This window comes from Cololabis saira, chromosome 3 (genome assembly GCF_033807715.1).
Source record: "Cololabis saira isolate AMF1-May2022 chromosome 3, fColSai1.1, whole genome shotgun sequence".
NCBI lineage: Eukaryota > Metazoa > Chordata > Actinopteri > Beloniformes > Belonidae > Cololabis > Cololabis saira.
Genome location: NC_084589.1, coordinates 817,008 through 837,553, shown reverse-complemented (window position 1 = coordinate 837,553; position 20,546 = coordinate 817,008). Strand labels below are relative to the sequence as shown.

At 40.1% G+C, this 20,546-nt stretch overlaps 1 protein-coding gene across 2 annotated transcripts in view; it reads right to left on the bottom strand.

Annotated features, from left to right (window-relative positions):
- The window catches only part of LOC133424380 (transcription initiation factor TFIID subunit 2-like), a 42,391-nt gene extending 21,845 nt beyond the window's left edge, over positions 1–20,546 (bottom strand). The window contains exons 1-17 of one of the 2 annotated variants that reach the window (XM_061714941.1): positions 20,294–20,546; positions 20,097–20,151; positions 18,571–18,731; positions 17,450–17,568; positions 16,691–16,832; positions 14,995–15,226; positions 13,100–13,284; positions 12,225–12,338; positions 10,522–10,621; positions 10,149–10,234; positions 9,901–10,036; positions 8,861–9,015; positions 7,771–7,885; positions 7,460–7,569; positions 7,204–7,269; positions 5,801–5,927; positions 4,430–4,555 (exon numbers count right to left, since the gene is read on the bottom strand). In XM_061714941.1, coding sequence (XP_061570925.1) covers positions 4,430–4,555; positions 5,801–5,927; positions 7,204–7,269; positions 7,460–7,569; positions 7,771–7,885; positions 8,861–9,015; positions 9,901–10,036; positions 10,149–10,234; positions 10,522–10,621; positions 12,225–12,338; positions 13,100–13,284; positions 14,995–15,226; positions 16,691–16,832; positions 17,450–17,568; positions 18,571–18,731; positions 20,097–20,151; positions 20,294–20,343 — 2,079 coding nt within the window. In that variant the 5' untranslated portion in view covers positions 20,344–20,546. The remainder of the gene's footprint in view (positions 1–4,429; positions 4,556–5,800; positions 5,928–7,203; positions 7,270–7,459; positions 7,570–7,770; positions 7,886–8,860; positions 9,016–9,900; positions 10,037–10,148; positions 10,235–10,521; positions 10,622–12,224; positions 12,339–13,099; positions 13,285–14,994; positions 15,227–16,690; positions 16,833–17,449; positions 17,569–18,570; positions 18,732–20,096; positions 20,152–20,293) is intronic. The other variant, XM_061714951.1, reaches the window with a different exon arrangement.

Below are 20,546 nucleotides of genomic sequence, written 5' to 3'. Positions count from 1 at the left end.
GAGGAGCTGGATGGTCCCAACGATTTTATTTGCTACATCGATCCAATGCAAAATAATTAAAACTGTGCTTATTAATAACAAAACACAGTTTAAACATTATGACCAAATCCGCTGGGACCCGGTGTGTCAGTGTTCACTCAGACAGACTGCAGCTTCACCGGGACCAACGATGATGGTTGATGTTGATCCAGGACCAACCTGGTTAAGGAGCATCAAACTCACTCTTATCTAGTGGAAATAACACTGAAATATAAAGAAGCTTCCCAAAGTGTGATCCATGGTGAAATAGGAAACTGAAGAAGTGGGCTGGGGATCGATTCAAATGTCAAGAATCGATTCCAATTCTTAAGATTCAGAATCGATTATTAAGATTTGATTCAATCTGATATTGATTTGGGTTAGTGTTATTAAAACAGTTTTTTGAGCTGTTGCATGAATGATATGACTGTAGTTGTGCAACATATTACTACTAGTATTATATTGAGATTCAACAGCAAGTATTGCAGCTAATGATGCTGTAAGGACCAATCAGCTCCCAGAATGCTGATAGAACTGCTTTCTGAAACATCGTGGGTCAGAATTACCAAACAGATCTAGGGCAGAAAACAGAGACGGATGAAATCAGTTTCATTTTTTAACACATTCCGTTTCTATTTTTTTCATTTTCTGTGTTTTTCGGTTTTTAACTTTTTGAGAATTTGCTTTTTAGCATTTTATGCAAATTTGACCCCAAGACAGTATATAAAGCAATGATAACTGAAAACTTTAATGTTTTCATACTTTTAAACAGATTTAAAAGGCAAAAACATGGCAGTAGTTATTCTCGTGTCCAACAAAACATTCCTTTTCTGGGCATAAAAAAAAAATTCCAAAAGTTATTTGTATGAAAAAAATAAGAAATGAACAACTCAAATATTCCTTTCAATATCCATTTAAAGTGCAAAAAAAGAAAGAAATTGCAACAGCTCAACAGCGCATGTGTGAATTAATTAAATGACATGACTACTGGGATTAAATTCACCGGGCGAAAAAGCAATAATGAGAAAAAAATAAATAAAAATCAATCTTTAGATATTAATATGAGAATCGATTCAGAATCGGAAAATCAATTTTTTTCAACACAGGGCTACACGCTATATATATAGATATATGTAGGCTATATGCTATATATGCACATTTTTGACGCTTTCAGTGTGAATCCAGCATGACTGAGTATTCTAAAAGCGTTGCGTCATAAACATTGCTCAATCCAGAATGTTGAAGTGTGCAAAAATGCCTTTGTTTGATGCATTTGTTGGTCTTTAACAAGTAAAAACAAACCTATGAATGAACAGCAAATAGGGTTCTCCATGTTTTTGGTGGCTCAGCTTTCTAAACGTAGCAGCGTGGGGTCAAGGGTCGCCGAGACGAGACGCTGTCATCTGTTTAGATTTATAGAAAGGGACATGAGAGTTCTCTGGATTCGTTTGTCAAGCACGTCTGTTGTTTGAATGCGCGTTCATTTCAAAGTTACAGGACTGTTTCAGAAAATTTGAATATTGTGATTTTCTGTAATGCAATTACAAAAACATCATACATTCTGGATTAATTACAAATCAACTGAAATATTGCAAGCCTTTTATTATTTTAATATTTCTGATCATGGCTTAAAGCTTAAGAAAACTCAAATATCCTATCTCAAAAAATGTTAATATTCTGGGAATCTTAATCTTAAACTGTAAGCCATAATCAGCAATATTAAAATAATAAAAGGCTTCCAATATTTCAGTTGATTTGTAATGAATCCAGAATGTATGAAATTTTAGTTTTTTTTAAATTGCATTACAGAAAATAAAGAACTTTATCACAATATTCAAATTTTCTGAGACAGTCCTGTATGTTCACCTTTGGATATTTATTAATTTATTTCATTAATTGCCACAACATCGTGGTACAAGAAGTCAACCAAGCAACCACAGCAGCCAGAGAGAATCAAGGTCTTCTTTACCTCATTTTGTGGTCAGTGTGGTCTCTGAACACATGCTTGTGTGTGTGTGTGTGTGTGTGTGTGTGTGTGTGTGTGTGTGTGTGTGTGTGTGATCATAAAAAGTTATTATAATAGGGGCTGCTGGGGTTCTCCAGCCAAACACAGTAAAGTAAAGAAAAACATGAAGTGCAGCCGTTTTTCAGCCCGGGCTCAGTTCATCATTGTTGTAAAAATATTGGTTCAGGTGGAACGTGGAGGTTGGAAATCCAGCGGGGTGCCAGTCAGAGTGCACCAGATCTGGAGCACAAAGACGTTCTTACAGCCACAGAGCGGCATTATGCAGTCAGGGTTAAAGTGATGGGTGGTCGAGCTGGCGGGGAACTCGTGTTTTTATACCAAAGTAGCCCCTTTCACAATATCTTTTGTACTAAACATTTGGTTGGAAAAATAATAGTAAAATTAAAACAAATGTAAAAAACATCTGTACTCAAACATAAACTGAATATAGGGTGAGAATGTGGAGAAATATAACTAATACAATGTCACCTTCAATTACCGAGATAATATTCCAGAAATAGAACAAGACGTCCGTTCTTAAAAGCTGAGGAAATCAAAGGAACGTCGTCTCTTTAATCAACTGCTTCTGCGTTGCTCCAAATTCCTCGTACGTTGTCAAAGGTCACGTTGTGACCTTCAGACGGAGCTGGGGAACGTGAGCCCTGAGATCTGGCTCTGCAGCTCGTCTGTCTTGTTTCCTGTTCTGGACGGCTCAGGGGGGTGATAGTCTAGTAGTCTGGTGGCTACGGAGGTTCAAGCCCCGGAATGGCAACCAAGATGAAAGAATGGGAAGATAAAGACATGGCTCAGAGGCTGAATTTCTAATTTATTTAGCAAAAACAATCAAAAGCTTGTTTTTAAGACATTCAAGGCCTGTTTAAAATAGGGATTAGATGCCATAATAGGTCCCCTTTAACGGTAATTGCTCCATGGTGTGTGTCCCAGATATAAGTCGCTTTGGATAAAAGTGTCTGCTAAATGACAGTAGCAGTAGCAGCTCCAACATGCAAACCTTTATAAGAGTCTTACCACTACAACTCTAAATTAATACACTAGGGATGCCGATACGGATCCCTGTCATTTCTGTGTTTTAAAAAGGGATTTCCCACCAACTCCCATATTCTAGCCAGGCACATTTAAGGGTAAAGAATCCCATAGCCAATCTGGATTATGTTTCACAGACAATGAAGAGAAAGTGTGCGACACTTAAGCCTAACTTATTAGGGGTGTTACAATATATCGTGCCACGAAATCTGACGATACAAAAAAGTCACGATACGTGTCGTGGAGGTGACAAACTGTAGCGCGATATTGGGTTATTAATATGAATATATTGTGTTGACTAGTAACATCCTATTGGTGCAGCGGGATCACGTGACGACCTCGACCCGCGGACCAAAATCTTACTACGCTCAGAAGAAACTAGCACCGTTTTGGTCCCGATCACGGGACTCTTGCAGGGTTTTGAGCTCTGCTCAACTTTTACTTCTAAGGTGAGCAGGAATCAAACTTTTTTATGATGTACAGATTGTGTCGTCCCCAAAGGTGTGAGGATGAAACGATAATAGGGCTGCAACTAACGACTATTTTAATAGTCGACTAGTCACAGACTATTGAAACGATTAGTCGACTAATCAGTTAATTAGTATTTTTTTTTTTTTTATTTAGTATGCGGTTGCTTTAATTATGTGGCAATTGATAATAAACACAAGAAAGATGGCACTAGAGCCCTGCTATAGCGGGACTGTTTTCTTCATCCTGCTGCCGCTGAATTTCTGACCATTACCGCCTGCAACGTGTGTGTTCCACTCCCGCCCCTCCCGCAAAACTCTGAGAATTCATGCCCGCACGGCACACAATAATGAGATGAATTGATTTTGTGTCTTCTCCCGTCCCGCAAGAGAAAAGTCCTGGACAAATCTATCTGATGTTAACATGATAATTGTGGAGCTTGATGGATAATTGACAGTTCATAGGTCACCTGACTGAAAGTTAGATGCAAATCCATCATTGTCGTCACACAAGCTATTTCACCTTTCACGCAGCATCAATTATGATTGAGGTTATAGCAACGGGGGTAGCTGTGAGTGGCTCAAATAGTTAACGAATGAAACAAATTAATTTAAAAGCAGCACAATGTAACTTTCAGCTTTTGTTGAGTTTGGCGGCTCCTTTGGACAAAAGCGGTAGTGCTTTACCAGAAAGAACACTACATTTCCCATGAGCACCAGCGCGTACTGCCGGAAAACTCCTGTCCCCGTTCCTCATTCAAGGTTGTTCAAAAAATAAAAATAAAATAAAAAATAATATCGTATCGTTATTGTGACCTCAATACCGTGTATGGTACCGTATGGTGAGATTAGTGTATCGTTAGACCCCTATAACTCTGGTGCTTTGGGCTCTTACCTTGGCCAGGCAGAAGCAGGCCTGCATGCGGACTTTGTAGAAACACTGTTCCTGCTCCAGGATGTCAGTCAGGGCCAGTCTGGAGGCCGGAGTGGGAAACTTCTCCAGTGCAGCGATGGCTTCTTCCTAGAAGAGATGTACGGTACTTTAGTCACAACCACGAGTATTCCAGCCGGGTACGGGTCCAATGCAAAAGCGTCAGCTATGACAGTCCTGGAAGTTGAGTGACATAATGAAACTGATGATCACAATGTGCAACGTAATAGTCCAGTTGAATGAGGTGCTTGGTCAGCAGGTCTGAACACTCTCAGGGGGAACTTTGGTCCACTTCTCTTCACAGAACCTCTCCTCCTTAAATCTCATATTCCCATTTTGTATCAGGTAATGTTGGATTTTTGGGTAGCTAACATTAAACGGTCAAATCATAAAGTTCGGTGTCCTCATCACTTTAATTTCTACAACAAATCCTGCCTTGAAGTCGGACCAAGCGTCAAGACTTTTGTAAGCCTTCAAGCTTTGCTTCATGTATTTCCCCGGTGTAGAAATTAAGTACATACAAATATCAGGAAACTGGATTCATGGCCAAATATTAATGTCCATGGACCACTGGTTCTTGGTAACTGTACCAAATATTAATGTCCATGGACCACTGGTTCTTGGTAACTGTACCAAATATTAATGTCCATGAACCACTGGTTCTTGGTAACTGTACCAAATATTAATGTCCATGGACCACTGGTTCTTGGTAACTGTACCAAATATTAATGTCCATGGACCACTGGTTCTTGGTAACTGTACCAAATATTAATGTCCATGGACCACTGGTTCTTGGTAACTGTACCAAATATTAATGTCCATGGACCACTGGTTCTTGGGGTAACTGTACGGGTCACTGTCAAGTCCAACTGCCTTTAATTTAAGCCGATAATCAGCTGTTATCCCGTCTTCTCCACTAGTTGCAGCTGTTTTTGATGATGTTTTACCACTCAGTACAGTAAGGGGGCTGGTCCAGTGGAGAAGTGACATCATTGCAGACCCTCTATAGCAGGATTTCCATCTTTTATGTGTTACTAATGGTCAGTGGAGTGTTTCATTTGGGGGACGTCTCTCTGAAGCGACATTTAAACAGAAAGAACCGTTTCCAGGAAGTAGGATCTGTCAGGGATCTCTTACTGGACGGCTCCCCTCTTCCCAAAAGCAGAAGGGAGCCTCTTAATACCTTAGTGGAAGAGAGCTATTTTTTTCCAAACAGAATCAGATGGTCGACTCCTACTGATGAGAAAACAAGAATAATGCATCACGGCCAGAGGGCTGCAGGCAACCTGATGCAGGAAAGTAATACATACAGCTCAAATTAAATGATTGGGGTACCTGTGCAACCACGTCCCTCTCAAAACGCAGCTGGTACTGCCACATGAAGTCGGCCTGCTCAAACTCCACCTTCCTCAGAATGGACATGTCTGGATCGATTCGGATCCAGAGGAGAGGAGAGTCTGCACTGCGGAGGAAAGGTGTATCCATCAGCTGAGAATTAGAGAACACAGCTTCAAACTTAAAGGGGAGCTATTATGAAAAACAGGTTTTTTCTTGCTTTAACATATATAAAGTGTTCTCCCCTCATTCTGCCAACTCAGAGAAGGAGGAAAGCAACCAGATTCTGCAGTGTCTGTACAGCCGCCCGGATGAGCCGTCCAGTGTGATGTGGATCTACGAGCCAATAAGATTCTGCTCCCGTCGTTACGTAACCAAAATGCAAACCACGCCCACAACTATAAAACTGTGTAATTGCATGAGAGCGTCCGACTATCGTAGCACTGCGTGACATTATTGAGGTTTTTGTAGTGAATGATCTAATCTATTTCGGACCTATATACTGTAAGACATTTAATAATCCGATAGCAACACCTATATAACCCGTTCAGTCGGAATGTTAACTCCATGTATACGGCATCGGAGATTGCAGTCTGCTGGAGAATTTCCTCTGGGGCTTCACCCGGAAGTGAAAGGAGACGGCGCGTGTTAAATAGTTGTTTAAACACCTTTTTAAAAAGATTGTGAAGGAGATGGCAGAAGCTTCATCAGGACACCGGAGCAGATCAAAATAAAGTGGAAAAATATACGGAAGGCGTAACATTGGAGCCAAACAAAACAACCGTCAACCGGAAGTGGCTCTTTGTTGAAATGGTTACCATGGTTACCATGGTTACAGCGCCACATAGCGTCACAGAGTCAGCCATGCTCTGGACATTTATCCCATTCTCTGAACAGCATGTAAACTCAGACAAGTGATTAGGTCTTCTGGATGTTTATCTGATACCATCAGAAATCTGATTTCTTTGCTGCATGTAAACGTACTGAGAGAGATAACTTCTCATTTCAACTAACTGGATCAGCCGTTCCTCGTCCGTGACCGTTTCCTACAGCGCTTTCAACCGGCTTTCAACGCGAGCGACAGGAAGGAAATAGAAGCAGGGCGTCCGACAAATGTTCAACTCAAAACGACCAGTTAGGTTCGTCGAATAGAAAATAAAGCAATGGAATTGATTTTGTCGCTGACGCTCGCTCGCATCCCATGCAGTTATGACACGGTAACTCTGCCGGCCGGCGCTTCAGCCATTTTTTCGTAGCGGTATATCGCGACATTCAGGCAGCCAATCAGCACAGAGCCTCATTATCATAGCCCCGCCCACTCAGAATCCCACATAGATAATGAGGTTAAATGCCATAATAGGTCTCCTTTAACTTCTCAAAACCTGCACATAATAAGGTCTTACTCCATTGCAGATAAATCCATGTCGACTTCCTCTCCATTCATCAGAGGTATCTTCTTTTTCTTATTTCTAGAAAAGAAACCAACAAAACACCCTTAAAAACTCCTTCTGAACCAGCTTTACTGAGAAAAGAAACAAGTTTTAAAAAAACAGAACAAATCCAGCCACAGAGCTCAGAAATGTACCTTTATAATGTTACAAATGCAATAATTCATGGCAAATGCGCAAAAAATGAATGAATCGGTGTTATTTCCTGTACCTTCTGCTCTTGGAGTGGCAGGGGATGTCGTGCTTGAGGCTGTTCTCTTCTATCTGCAGGGTGTGGTTGAAGGACCCGTCCAGTTCTTGTACCGTCACCTTGATGGGACCCTGCAAGGAAACATTTATCCTGTTAGGTACGTGAACAAAGACCCGGTAGGCCGGGCCGCCCTTCATCATGTCTGTGTCTCCAGTGACAGAAACCATGGCCAGATAATGGATGGATAATAATGGCTGGTAAATGTATGTTATTTAACTTTTTCATAACATGTAACACTCATTCATACTTCAGTGTTCCATGTTAAAGCTCACCACATATTTCTGGGTTCCAGAGGACGTATAGTCCTGACGGATCTCCAGCTCCAGCACGTTCCTCTTCCTGTTGAAAGCGAAACTGCCGTAGAATTTCACCACACCGCTCTGGTCTCTGAATGTCACCAGTTAAGACTGAAAAGCCATGATAATTAAGAAAAGGCCAAATCCCACCCAGTTGACAGAGATTATTTTGTTGTGGCATATTTCTTAATAATACCACAGTGATTTTCCCTTGAGCTAAACATGTTACATGTTTCTTTTTTAAATGTATTTATTTAGGTGCAAATTTGCCATGTTGGACACAATGAGTGCGTTTACATGGGAAGTTTAATTCCTCTTTAAATCAGAATTAAAATTAAATTTGATTTAAAATGAGTAAAAATTACCACGTAAACACCTAATTCTGAATGAAAATGGCCATTCTGAATTAAACTTAATTACGAAGTAAGTGGCTGGTTTATTAACACTCATTCTGCTTTAAATTAATTCCGGTCTTTCTTTCTGCTCGTTCCCTCGCCCGTCTGTCTCCATGACGCTTATATTCCGCGCTGGGCTGGTTTTCCAAACAAAGTTTCAAGATGCAGCAGCAGTAAACGCTGGTCAAGAGCAGAGACCATTTATTTCATAAATAGAAATAATTAAAAGAACAGATGGAAACAGGAAACATCAAAATTGTGAGCTTTTCAAAGTTGTAGCGGCTAAGTTAGTTTTTCTTCCGGTAGTTTAACTTCCGGTCCCCCCCCTATCCAATCAGAACCTTCCCAACCCCCAGACCTGGAGAGGAATTGGAGAAAGACCATCAAACATGTTTTCCATGTAAACCTCAATTCAGAATTACTATTTCCATGTAAACTCGAAGGAAAATAGTTTAAATCTTAATTAATTATTCCGAATTAAAAAACATCATGTAACCGTGGCCAATGATTTTCCATTGAGTTAAGCATGTTTCTTTTTCTTTTAAATGTATTAATTTAATGAGATGGGGGTAATAAAAAGTCTTGTTTAAGTTTGCTCCATGAAGGTTTATCCAGTTCAATGCCAGTTCATGCCAGTTCCACCTCCGTCCTGTCCCCGTGGTAAAGGATACACCCACTGCTTGATGAGGGGGCCGATGTCTTTGCCCGACACGTTGGAGATGGACTTGAGGAAGCCGTAGGTGGACAGCAGCATCTGGCTCCACATGTGGCTCTGGTACTTCTGAGACGACGCTGTGCTGGCCAGGCTCAGGAGCTTGTTGAAAACCTGCACGAGAAAGCAAAAACACACTTTAATAAACATAGAGCTTTGAAGTTTGACTACATCAATTACACCGGGACAGAATCAAGAATGTCCTGATTTCTAGCCCTTTAATCTCTATTTTTGGCGTACCTGACTTTTACTAATATAATTGCTTTTTCCTCTGCTTTTTCATATTTTACTTCAATGGGAGGACCAAAAACCTCCATCTCCCAATTCTTGGTTGAAAGACCTGATGTATTAGGGGTTGCTCTGATAAGTTTTCTTATATTTGGGAACCTATTCTTTCTTTTGTTAATTCTTTGGCATCCTTGGAAGATTAATTCAATTTGATTTAATTTAATTTAATTTAATTATAGGGAAGTATGATATTGCTAACCATTTCTATTTTATTTTTATTTAGGGTTCCTATTATGTCTGTTTATTTTATCTTTTATTATTTTCTACTCATTTCGTTTCATTTTATTATTATTTTTGTTGTTGTTTTATGTGTCCTGTATTTTATTGTATTACTTTCTTTTTCCTATTATTGTCTTCAGTCAGAGTTTGATTGGTAATTGGTATTTACTTTGGGACTTGTTTATAATTATGTATTTTATAGTGGTTGTGTTTTGGGGGGTTTGTTATGTTAAGTTTTGTGTCTTTATTTATTTACTTTTGTGTGTGTGTGTGTGTGTGTGTGTGTGTGTGTGTGTGTGTGTGTGTGTGTGTGTGTGTGTGTGTGTGTGTGTGTGTGTGTGTGTGTGTGTGTGTGTGTGTGTGTGTGTGTGATAAAATATAAAACGGTAATTTGTTGAATCCTTTTAAAAATGTTTATTGTGTAATATGCATTACATCGAATACCCAATAAAGATAAAAGAAAAAAAAAGAAATGTCCTGATTGTTTCTGACCTGCAACATGAACTCCATGCTGATCCTGTTCTCTATCAGCCTCATCACCAGGTGAGCTTTGCACTGGAACATCTTGTAGTACTCCCAGGACAAGGTGTGGGGGTGCTTGATGGAGAAGTGGAGGTGGGGGGTCGGACTAAAGAGAGAGAAGCTTGCTTAGTAAGTCGCGCACTTATGAAATCAGGAAAAGACCTGTTACCCAAACGGTAAATGATGGAATTGGGACTAAAGTTGAATGTAATCCATACCTGTCCTTCTCTTTGCACCCGCTGAACGCCGGGTGCAGGAGAACCCCTCCCATCTTCAGCTCATACTCCACAATCCTGTCCATCTCCTGGAAAACAGCACACAGAAAACAAAGGAATTCATCAACATTTCAATTCATATACATACAAATAAATATATAAATGAAATACCACACAACATGCTTCTAATCAACATTATGCCCATCATTTGCTAATCTAATAGTTAACTTTTTTCTTTATCTATTAATTTCTCTTGAACACATGGATTCAACTGACAATTATCTTTTTTTAACATGTACTTCACTGTTATCATTACATGTATAATATGTTTAGAGATTCTAGAGGGGAATCTAGTCGGATTTATCAGAAGACAAACCTCTCTGAACCAGTGCCGGTACTCGTTCACTCCAAAGGTTTTCTTCAGGTAGAGGCCGTAGATGTAACCAGAGATTCCCTTCAGGACCCACTCATCAGCCCTTCAGAGAAAAACACTTTAGGACAGTGCAACTTCATATCACAAAAGTTACATTCAGTGTGTGTATGTATGTACGTACGTATCTTACATACATACACATATATATATATATATATATATATATATATATACATACATACATACATATATGCACAAAGTGCAAAATGGCCCAAAAGACACCATAATTGACAACAAAAGCCTAAAGTATGTAATGTTTCAGCAGACATTGATTACTATAAAAACCTAATGCTAATGTCACACATTCCAGGAAGAATAAAACATTTATCCAACGGTAAATGGTAAATGCTGGAACTATATAGCTCCTTTTTAACACTATCAAGGTTGCACAAAGCCCCGTGATTATTATCTACCCATTAAGCCAAAAACACCCTCGCGCACACAACTTCTATTATATAATCAGTCTTCATGCAACAGTGCTCTAATGAGAACAGCAGGGGACCAGCGTGGGATTCAAGGCCCAGTTTCAGGCCCCAGTGTATCCCCCTCTTTGATTCATGCAAGCAGCAGTGCCAGACTTGCTTAAAAATCAAGGATTTCTGACTTTCGTGAGGCTTTTTTTTCCCCCTCGGGGCTGTTAAACACCACCAGCACACTCATCATACAACAAAATGCTCGATTTAAGGCTCCACATGGGATGTTTGGAGGTGAGAGAGAATGAGAGGAGAGACTGCACGGCAGAGGAGGTAGTGAAAAGCCTCGTTTTAAGAAAAGCCAAAGTTTTATTGTCAGATATGCTATATGTTCAACATACAGAACAATGAAAATGACTACACTGCAAAAACTCAAAATCTTAACAATATTTGTCTTATTTCTAGTTAAAATGTCTCATTTTTAGTCAAAAAATCTCATTAAACAAGACTCATCACTGGAAAAAACAAAAATTTTCACCTGTTTCAAGTAAATTTTCACTTAAAATAAGTAGAAAAATCTGCCAGTGGAACAAGATTTTTTTGCTTGTAATAAGAAGATAAATCTTGTTCCACTGACTGGCAGATTTTTCTACTTATTTCAAGTGAAAATTTACTTGAAACAGGTGAAAATTGTCAAATAACAAGTTATTTTTCTGGTAATGACTAAAAATTAGACATTTTCAATAGAAATAAGACAAATATTCCTGGTAAGATTTTAAGTTTTTGCAGTGTAATGGGATTAAAGTTCACCGGGCGAAAATCTAATGAAAAAAAAATATCGATCTTTAGACATACAATTCGATATTTAGGAATTAATATGAGAATCGATTTAGAATCGGAAAATCTTTTTTTTCAACACAGGCCTAGGCATCATGCTGGAAAACACATGACTCCTGGTGCCGAGAAAACAGCATAGTTCTGTTGTAAATCTCTCACTGCCCACCTTCTATAAAGACCTCTAAAGGCTAAATGTTACCACACTTTACTGAAACGGCTAGGCGTTGCTGAAAGTGGTTGGGATGTTGTGGCAGTTGTGGCACCTCCAGGCAATGACACTTCCTTTCCATCACAAGGCTTATCGCAATGGCTGAACTGAAAACACCTCGTCCCACCAGAGTCTCCGTGTTTAGCTTGAAGTTTGATCCTTATGACACATAAAAGTGTTTGTCTCACCATGACATCCTGGAGATGAAGCAGCCGAAGAACTGCTGAGCCAAGGCCTGAGCCAGGCAGCGCCGGGTCTGGGGCGTCTGGTCAATGACCGTCGGGCTGTGGAGCAGGTTGGTGCTGGAACGGAGGGTCAACATGTCAACTCTGACTGAACGAGAGAAACCTCAGTGGAAATACAGCGCTTCTATTAAACCAGGGGTCGGTAACCCAAGATGTTGAAAGAGCCATATTGGACCAAAAACACAAAAAACAAATATGTCTGGAGCCGCAAAAAATGAAAAGTCTTGTATAAGCCTTAGAATGAAGACAACACATGCTGCATGTTTCTATATTAGTTATAACCGGGGAAGATTTTTTTTAATTATGCACTTATTATGCACAAAGTCAAAATGTCGAGATTAATGTTGAAGTACAATCTCGAGAAAAAAGTCGAAATGTCGAGAAAAAAGTTGAAAGGTCGAGATTAATGTTGAAGTACAATTTTGAGGAAAAAGTCGAAATGTCGAGAAAAATTTCGAGAAAAAAAGTCAAAATTTCGAGAAAAAAAAATCGAAATGTCGAGATAAAGAAAAAAGAAAAAGAAAAAAGGAAGAAAAGAAAAAAAAAAAAAAAGAAAAAAAAAGAGAAAAAAACGGAAAAAGAAGAAAAAAAAAGAAGAAAAAAAAGGAAAAAAAAGTCAAACATTTTTGAAAAAGCTCCAGGAGCCACTAGGGCGGCGCTAAAGAGCCGCATGCGGCTCTAGAGCCGCGGGTTGCCGACCCCTGTATTAGCCACATTAACAGCAGCACACAGTGGTCAGTGTGGTTGGTCGTTGCATAAGTGAATGCTCTTTATCTCAGAGGCTGAGAGAGCAGGTAACGCCCCGTCTCAACACCAACCTGAAGATGCTCATGGAGGCGTAGGACGACACTTGAACGTACGCCTCGTCCACAAACACGGTCTTGAAACAGGAGTAAGGATAGCGGCACGTCAGGATCTCCTCGTAGAACTCAAAGATCTCGTGCAGGTAGGACATGGAGTGTTTGAGGAGAGGCAGCAGCTGCGGCAGGCAGAAATGTGTCACCTGCAAGACAGAGTGGTGTCGGTTAACGGCTTTTCATTTGATGTAATTTCTCAGTTGGTTTGCTTATTAAGGCCCGAGCACTGACAGTGCAAAGGCCCTATTGTATCTGTAGGATTTTTATTTTTATTTTTCCGACGAATTTCCGACCTTTTTTCCCCCTAAACGTGCCCCAAAAGTCACCAAATTTTGCACCAAGCCAGACCTGGCGAAAAATGTGATATTTCATGGTTTGCATTAATGGGCGTGGCCTAATGGCTCAACAGCGCCCCCTAGAAAACTTTGTGCCTCAAGCCCCACAATACGGTTTGATGTACATGCACGAAAATCGGTACACACCTGTATCATGTCAAAACGTAAGTCTCATGGCGCCATGGCCAAAACCTAACAGGAAGTCGGCCATTTTGAATTAATCGTGTCATTTTGGCGCAATTTATGCCATTTCTTCAGCCATTTCTTCAGCCGCTTCTTCGCCCGAACCGTAACGTGCACCCAGGTGTGTTATACATCAAAATGTGCATCTCCATCCTGCGACGACGCGCATTACTTTTCTCGGTCAAAAGCGTTACCGTGGTGACGCTAGATGCCAAAAAGTGTGCCCCCCCCCTTCATCTGAGTGGTCCATATCTGATAGTTCCTACTTTCTGCCATAACTTTTGAATGATTTGACATAAAGACTTAGTGCTGGGCGGTATACCGGTTCATACCGAATACCGGTGTTTATTTTTCTTATGATATGAATTTTTCATATACCGTAATACCGGTGAGTATGTACAGTAGCGTACACAACATTGGGAACGTAGCGCGCTGCGCTACGTTCCGCCGCGCCGCAGGACACTGTTTGTGAGGGGACTGTTTAGCAGTAGTGATGCACCGATTGTTTGGTAACCAAAATTGTTCGGCCGAAAATGGCAAAAAAACACTTTCGGTGTTCGGTGGAATAAGTGGGAAAAAACCGAACAATTAATAACGGCGTTGTAATATAAGGAAATAGACTGGCCGCTCCCGTACCGGTTGCGCACCACAAACATAAATCGTTGGCCAACCAAAAAGTAACCACATAAGAATTTTACCTAACATTCACCAGGAGGTGGAACCAAAACAACATAATGCTGGGAAATTAAAAAATGTTCAGTTTTTTATGTTCAATAAATATTTTCTACCTTGTAATTTTGTAAAAGATTTTTTTCTTTGAAAAGCATGCCTAAATCAAATTTATTTGATTTGATTTGACAGTAAAATAGGCCATTCTAAGCCAATTTACTGCAGCAATTCTTTTCCAAATCATTAGAAAATGTGGTTAGAAAAAAAATACCGTGATATACCGTGAAACCGATATAATTTTGAAAAATACCGTGATATAAATTTTTGGTCATACCTCCCAGCACTATAAAGACTCGTGGGATAAAAAAAAAAATTGTTGATAAATATATATATATATATATATATATATATATAAATAAATAAAATTTGCAACCAGACAAGTTATTATCTTTGATTAGGCGTCTTCACATCACTCAGTGGCTGCGTGTCTTCAGTGGTGTATTCTGGTACTGTGCCAATAATCTGGTATAAATCCATCCGAAAATGAGTTTATTACATCACCCCACCCTTTTATGTGCAGGCCGGGGACGAGTGAAGGACAACACGAGTTCTGGGGATACAGAGTTGTAGTTAATGTGGATCACGTGCAGGCAAATCCTCTCCACCAACCTCGTGCATGTAGGGGTCTACGAGGATCTCAAACGGCCCCACGGCCAGGGAGATGTTGGGAGCTGCAGTGGGGATGGGAAGCACGTAATGGAAGGTCTTTTTCCTCATGTCGTGGGTGTATATGGTTTCCACCAGGTCGCCGCAGGACACCGCCACCATGGACGCGTCCACGGTGAACTCCAGCTTCCACGTACACAGTTCTGAGTACGAGTCCACGCAGGGGAACCAGAACCTGGAGGAGGAGAGGATTTAGAAAAGGCAAATACAGAATTAATGCAGAGGTTTTTCTAACTTAGAGCAGCAACAAGTCCAAAGGCAAAGCAGACAGGGATCATTGGCTTATCTTTCTAATGCTGCGTTCACACTGAAAGCGTCACATAGGCAGCCGGCTGCCATTCATTTTCTATGAAAACGCGTGTCGAGAGGCAGCGAGAGCAGCAGAGGCGTTGGAGGCGTCGGGAGCAGAGCGTCAATTTAAGTTGAAAAATCTCAACTTTATGCAAATGAGCAGCGGCGATGCCGAGGCAGCGTCCAATCACAGACCGGGATTCCTGAAGCAAGAAGCCTCAATGCAGATTGTACTTTCATGTACACAAACGTACACAGGAGCAGAGCTGTGCACTAACAAACTTATTTTCTCAGCAATTAATATATTTCATCCAGCAAACTGACATTTTTGCTGATTTCACTGCCGTTTTTTACCTGAACTGCTCATGTGAAACACGTAACTGATGGTTGAGGAGCTGGATGGTCCCAACCATTTTAAAAACGGTTTAAAGCAAATTATTCACAAAACACAGTTTAAACATCATAACCAAATCCACTGGGACCCGGTGTGTCAGTGTTCACTCAGACAGACTGCAGCTTCACCGGGACCAACGATGATGGTTGATGTTGATCCAGGACTGACCTGGTTAAGGAGCATCAAACTCACTCTTATCTACGCAGAAATAACGCAGAATTATAAAGAAGGCTTCCCAAAGTGTGATCCATGGTGAAATAGGAAACTGAAGATGTGCAGCTCTATATAGATATGTGTAGCTTTAGCCCTGCCCACTGCAGGCGTCAGACGGTGCAGCAGCTTTCAGTGTGAACGCACCAAGCAGCGTGATGCTGGCGTCAGGAGATTTTTTACACTTTCAGTGTGAACGCAGGGTTACTACGCCTGCAGTGGGCGGGGCTTTCAAGCTGCAGAACTGGAGGGAACAAAGTGCATATAGTCTACATATATCTATATATAGCTGCACATCTCCAGTTTCCTATTTCACCATGGATCACACTTTGGGAAGCCTTCTTTATATTTCAGCGTTCAGTCCTGGATCAACATCAACCATCATCGTTGGTCCCGGTGAAGCTGCAGTCTGTCTGCGGTGAACACTGACACACCGGGTCCCAGCGGGTTTGGTCATATTGTTTAAACTGTGTTTTGTGATTAATAAGCACGGTTTTTAATTATTTTGCATTGGATTGATGTAGCAAATAAAATTGTTGGGACCATCCAGCTCCTCAACCATCAGTTACGTGTTTCACATGAGCAGTTCAGGTAAAAACGTCTTTCGTAGACAATGAATGGATACTGGACGCCTATGACGCTGTGGTGCTTTCAGTGTGAATCCAGGGTCAGAGCCTTTGAGTAGCTGGAAAGTCTGGTCTCTGACTCATTCAAGTTTGCAGGTTTTAAGCATTGTTTGGAGACCTTGTGGAGTTCTGGTACCCGAAGGAGAATACGTGAGCGCCTCTCTCGGCCAGGCTGCCCTCCACATCAGGAGCAACGAAGTGGAGACCCCCTTTGGGCTGGTCCAGGGAAAATTCAATGTAGACCTTCAGCACTTTCAGATCTGAGGAGAGAAAAACGACACACCAAGAGGTCACGAACAGACTTAGATACTTAAATACATAAAAAGTTATTCAAGAGTAGTATCTTTGATCATCACTGCTGGAACTTAATCTTTTAGGAACAATCTGAAGATGATGACAAAGTTCATTTTTTTTTGTCTTAGACCAGGGGGCAACCCAAAATGTTGAAAGAGCCATATTGCTGCATGTATCTATATTATTTATAACTGGGGGAAGATTTTTTCATTATGCACTTCGAGAAAAAAGTCAAAATGTCGAGAAAAAAGTCAAAATTTCGAGAAAAAAGTTGAAAGTTCGAGATTAATGTTTTAAGTACAATCATGAGAAAAAAATCGATATGTCGAGAAAAAAGTCAAAATGTCGCCAAAAAAGTCGAAATGTCGAGATTAAAAAGGAAAGGAAAAAAGAAAAAATGAGAAAAAGGGAAAAAAAGAAAAAAAAGGAGGAAAAAAGGAGAAAAAAAAGGTCAAACATTTTTGAAAAAGCTCCAGGAGCCACTAGGGCAGGGCTAAAGAGCCACGGGTTGCCGACCTCTGTCTTAGACTGACATTTCTTCCCACAGTAAGATATAAAAAGAACATTTATGCCATCATCTCACCATCTCCCTGCTTCCAGAGTTCAGAGGGGACTTTGATGACGAGCTCCCCGTTCCCAGCGTCGGGGTCCACAGCGCTGACCGCTGCCGTGTAGGCGCTGGAGAAATAGTTGAGGTTCCTCCTGGACAGACAATCACAAGAGAAACGCTACATTTTTTACCCAACACTTGCTCTTCCCAAAGAAACTGATGCTGACAATGATGCACCAAAGAACCATAAGAAAGGTTTGGTGGACTGGACTGCATGTGCCACCCAAGCCCATTCACTCCCATCCACCTGATATTGATGATTTCCTTTACAAACCTAACAATAAACAATAAGACCTACAGGTCTGAGCAGGGCTGGGGATCCTTTCAAATGTCAAGAATTGATTCGATACTTAAGATTCAGAATCGATTATCAAGATTTGATTTGATTCCGGTAGTGATTTAGGTTAGTGTTATTAAAACTGCTTTTTGAGCTGTTGCATGAATTATATGACTGTAGTTCTGCAACATATTAATACTAGTATTATATTGAGATTCAACAGCAAGTATTGTCAGCTAATGATGCTGTAAGGACCAATCAGCTCCCAGAATGCTGATAGAACTGCTTTCAGAAACATTGTGTGGCAGAATTATCAAACAGATCCAGGGAGGAAACAGAGACGTATTAAATAGTTTTAATTTTTTCCACATTCCGCTTTAATTTTTTCCATTTCCTGTCTTTTTCGGTTTTTAATTTTTGAGGATTTGGTTTTTAGCATTTTATGCAAATGTAACTCCAAGACAGAATATAAAGTAATGAAATGTAGACAATGTATGCACTTATAACTGAAAACTTTAATGTTTTCATACCTTTAAACATATTTAAAAAGGAAAAAAACATGGTGCCAATTATTCTCAAAACATTCCTTTTTTGGGCATTAAAAAAAAAAAAAAAAAAAGTTGTAATGTAATGATGAAAAGAAATCGTTCTTTAAACATACAAATTTATTTTTAGGAATTAATATGAGAATCAATTTTTTCCAACACAGGCCTACTACAAACTGTCAACTGAACTAAAGTTATAGTTTTCGCCTTTTCTGCAACAGCGTAATGTTTACTTCCGTTCCATGAGATGTGCTTTTAAAACCAGTACTTACTGCTTGGACTCGTTGTGGCAAACCTCCAGCGTGGGGTCATTGTAAATGAACGGGGCTTCCAGTTCATTCACTCGGACTCTGTAGATGCGGCACTGTTTGCTGTTGAGCTTGATCCTGTTCAGGTTCACCACGGTGGGGAAGATGGTCAGCTCCACGTAGCCCTGAAAGAGAGGGGTTTTAAGTGGGAGACACTAGAACTGCAGTGAGATGGACGACAGTCCTTCAGCCTTGAGGTCGGCATACCCTGTTACACAGTAACCTGCTTAAAACTAGTGTTGTCTCGATCGACCGGCCGCCCGATCGATCGGGCCCGATCACGGCATTTTCAAAACATCGGTATCAGCCAAAAAAGTATCGGGATATACCTAGTTAATAATGTTTTTAATATATAGTAAATCGTTTTATATATCGTTGCATTTAACGTCACTTCCGGCCATTGTGAAATTCTATATACGTTCATGTTCATTAAGTTGCTGCTATTCATTTCATGCCATTCAGAATGTTGCACTAAGGTTAAGCCAAAAAGTATTTTAATTTTCTTGTGTTTGTGAGTTTGACTGAATGTCATTCAACTATCTCTTTTGAAGTTAAATGTATTTATTTTTGTTATTGCACTATTCTGCACTTTTTGTTTTAGTTTACAATTTCATGTTTCTACATTTTGTGGCACCAGAGCTGATAATCTTTGTTGAAATACATGTCCATGTTGTTCTCCAATGGACAAGAAAAGAAACTTGGGATCATTTGAGTTTTAGTCCTCTTTTATCTGATCGGGAAAAAGTATCAGAATTGTATCGGGAGCCAAAAAAAGTGATCGGATCGGGAAAAATCGGGATCGGCAGATACTCAAACTCAAGTGATCGGGAGTTGGTGTAAAACTATGGAATTGTTGCGAAAAGGATTAAAAAAAATGTTTAAAATTAAGACTATCAACGGGTATAAAAATATACTGTAATGGGATATACTGTAATGCAATCAAATTCATTGACACCAAATTTCATAATGTAACAATTATTACTAGGCTTTTGTTTGCACCTACCGCTAACAATCATTAACTTTTTTTCCTGCACTTCTTTATAAACATTTGATTGTATGATAATAGGGTGTGATTTCCATTTTAATTTATGATCAATGAGTGTTCCAAGGAATTTGTATTCTGTTACTCTTTCAATGGGGATATTGTTAACTTTGATATACATTTCTTCATTGATATTTCAGTTTCAATATATCAAAAGCTTAGTCTTACTTAAATTTAAGGAAAGTTTATTGGTGTCAAAGAACTTTTTCATAAAACCCATCTCCCATTCTCCCCTACAGCTTCACTATACTATTCCAGGGATGATGGTGATGATGCTGGTCTGATAAATGAATGAATGAATGAGTGATTCATGTGAATGATGTGTTCAGGTTTTACTCACAATGACAGATTTCCTTGATAAATGAATGAATGAGTGAGTGATGTGAATGTGTTCAGCAGGTTTATGAATGAGTGAGTGATGTGAATGGGTTCAGCAGGTTTTACTCACTATGACAGATTTCCTCTGGAAGTTGATGTTGTTGATACAAACCGCCTGGTGGGTCGTGGAGACACAACAATAACCACATTAAAACCTGGTTCAGGTTAAACAAACCAAACACTTCCTTTATGAAGCAGGCATTTAGTGACTGATACAATCAAAGTGCGTTAGTAGTTTTCAAACATTGACAACACAGAGATACTTATAGCTTAAAGGGTCGCGGGCTCTCGAAGCCTTTATCCTTCTTCCTGTTCATCCTCGGTCCTGCTGGTTTACAGCTCCAGTCTCATGTCTGCTCCGCTGGTTAAAGGTTACTCCGCTGTTACTCCTCTGGGTGGTTAATCAGAGCCCACAGGTCGCTTTAAGTGTGTTGCCGGGCTTGGTAAGTCGTTAAAGTGCGAGTTGTTCCTCTGCAGGCTCGTTCACCACATCCCCGTCTGCTGGACTGCAGCCATCTTC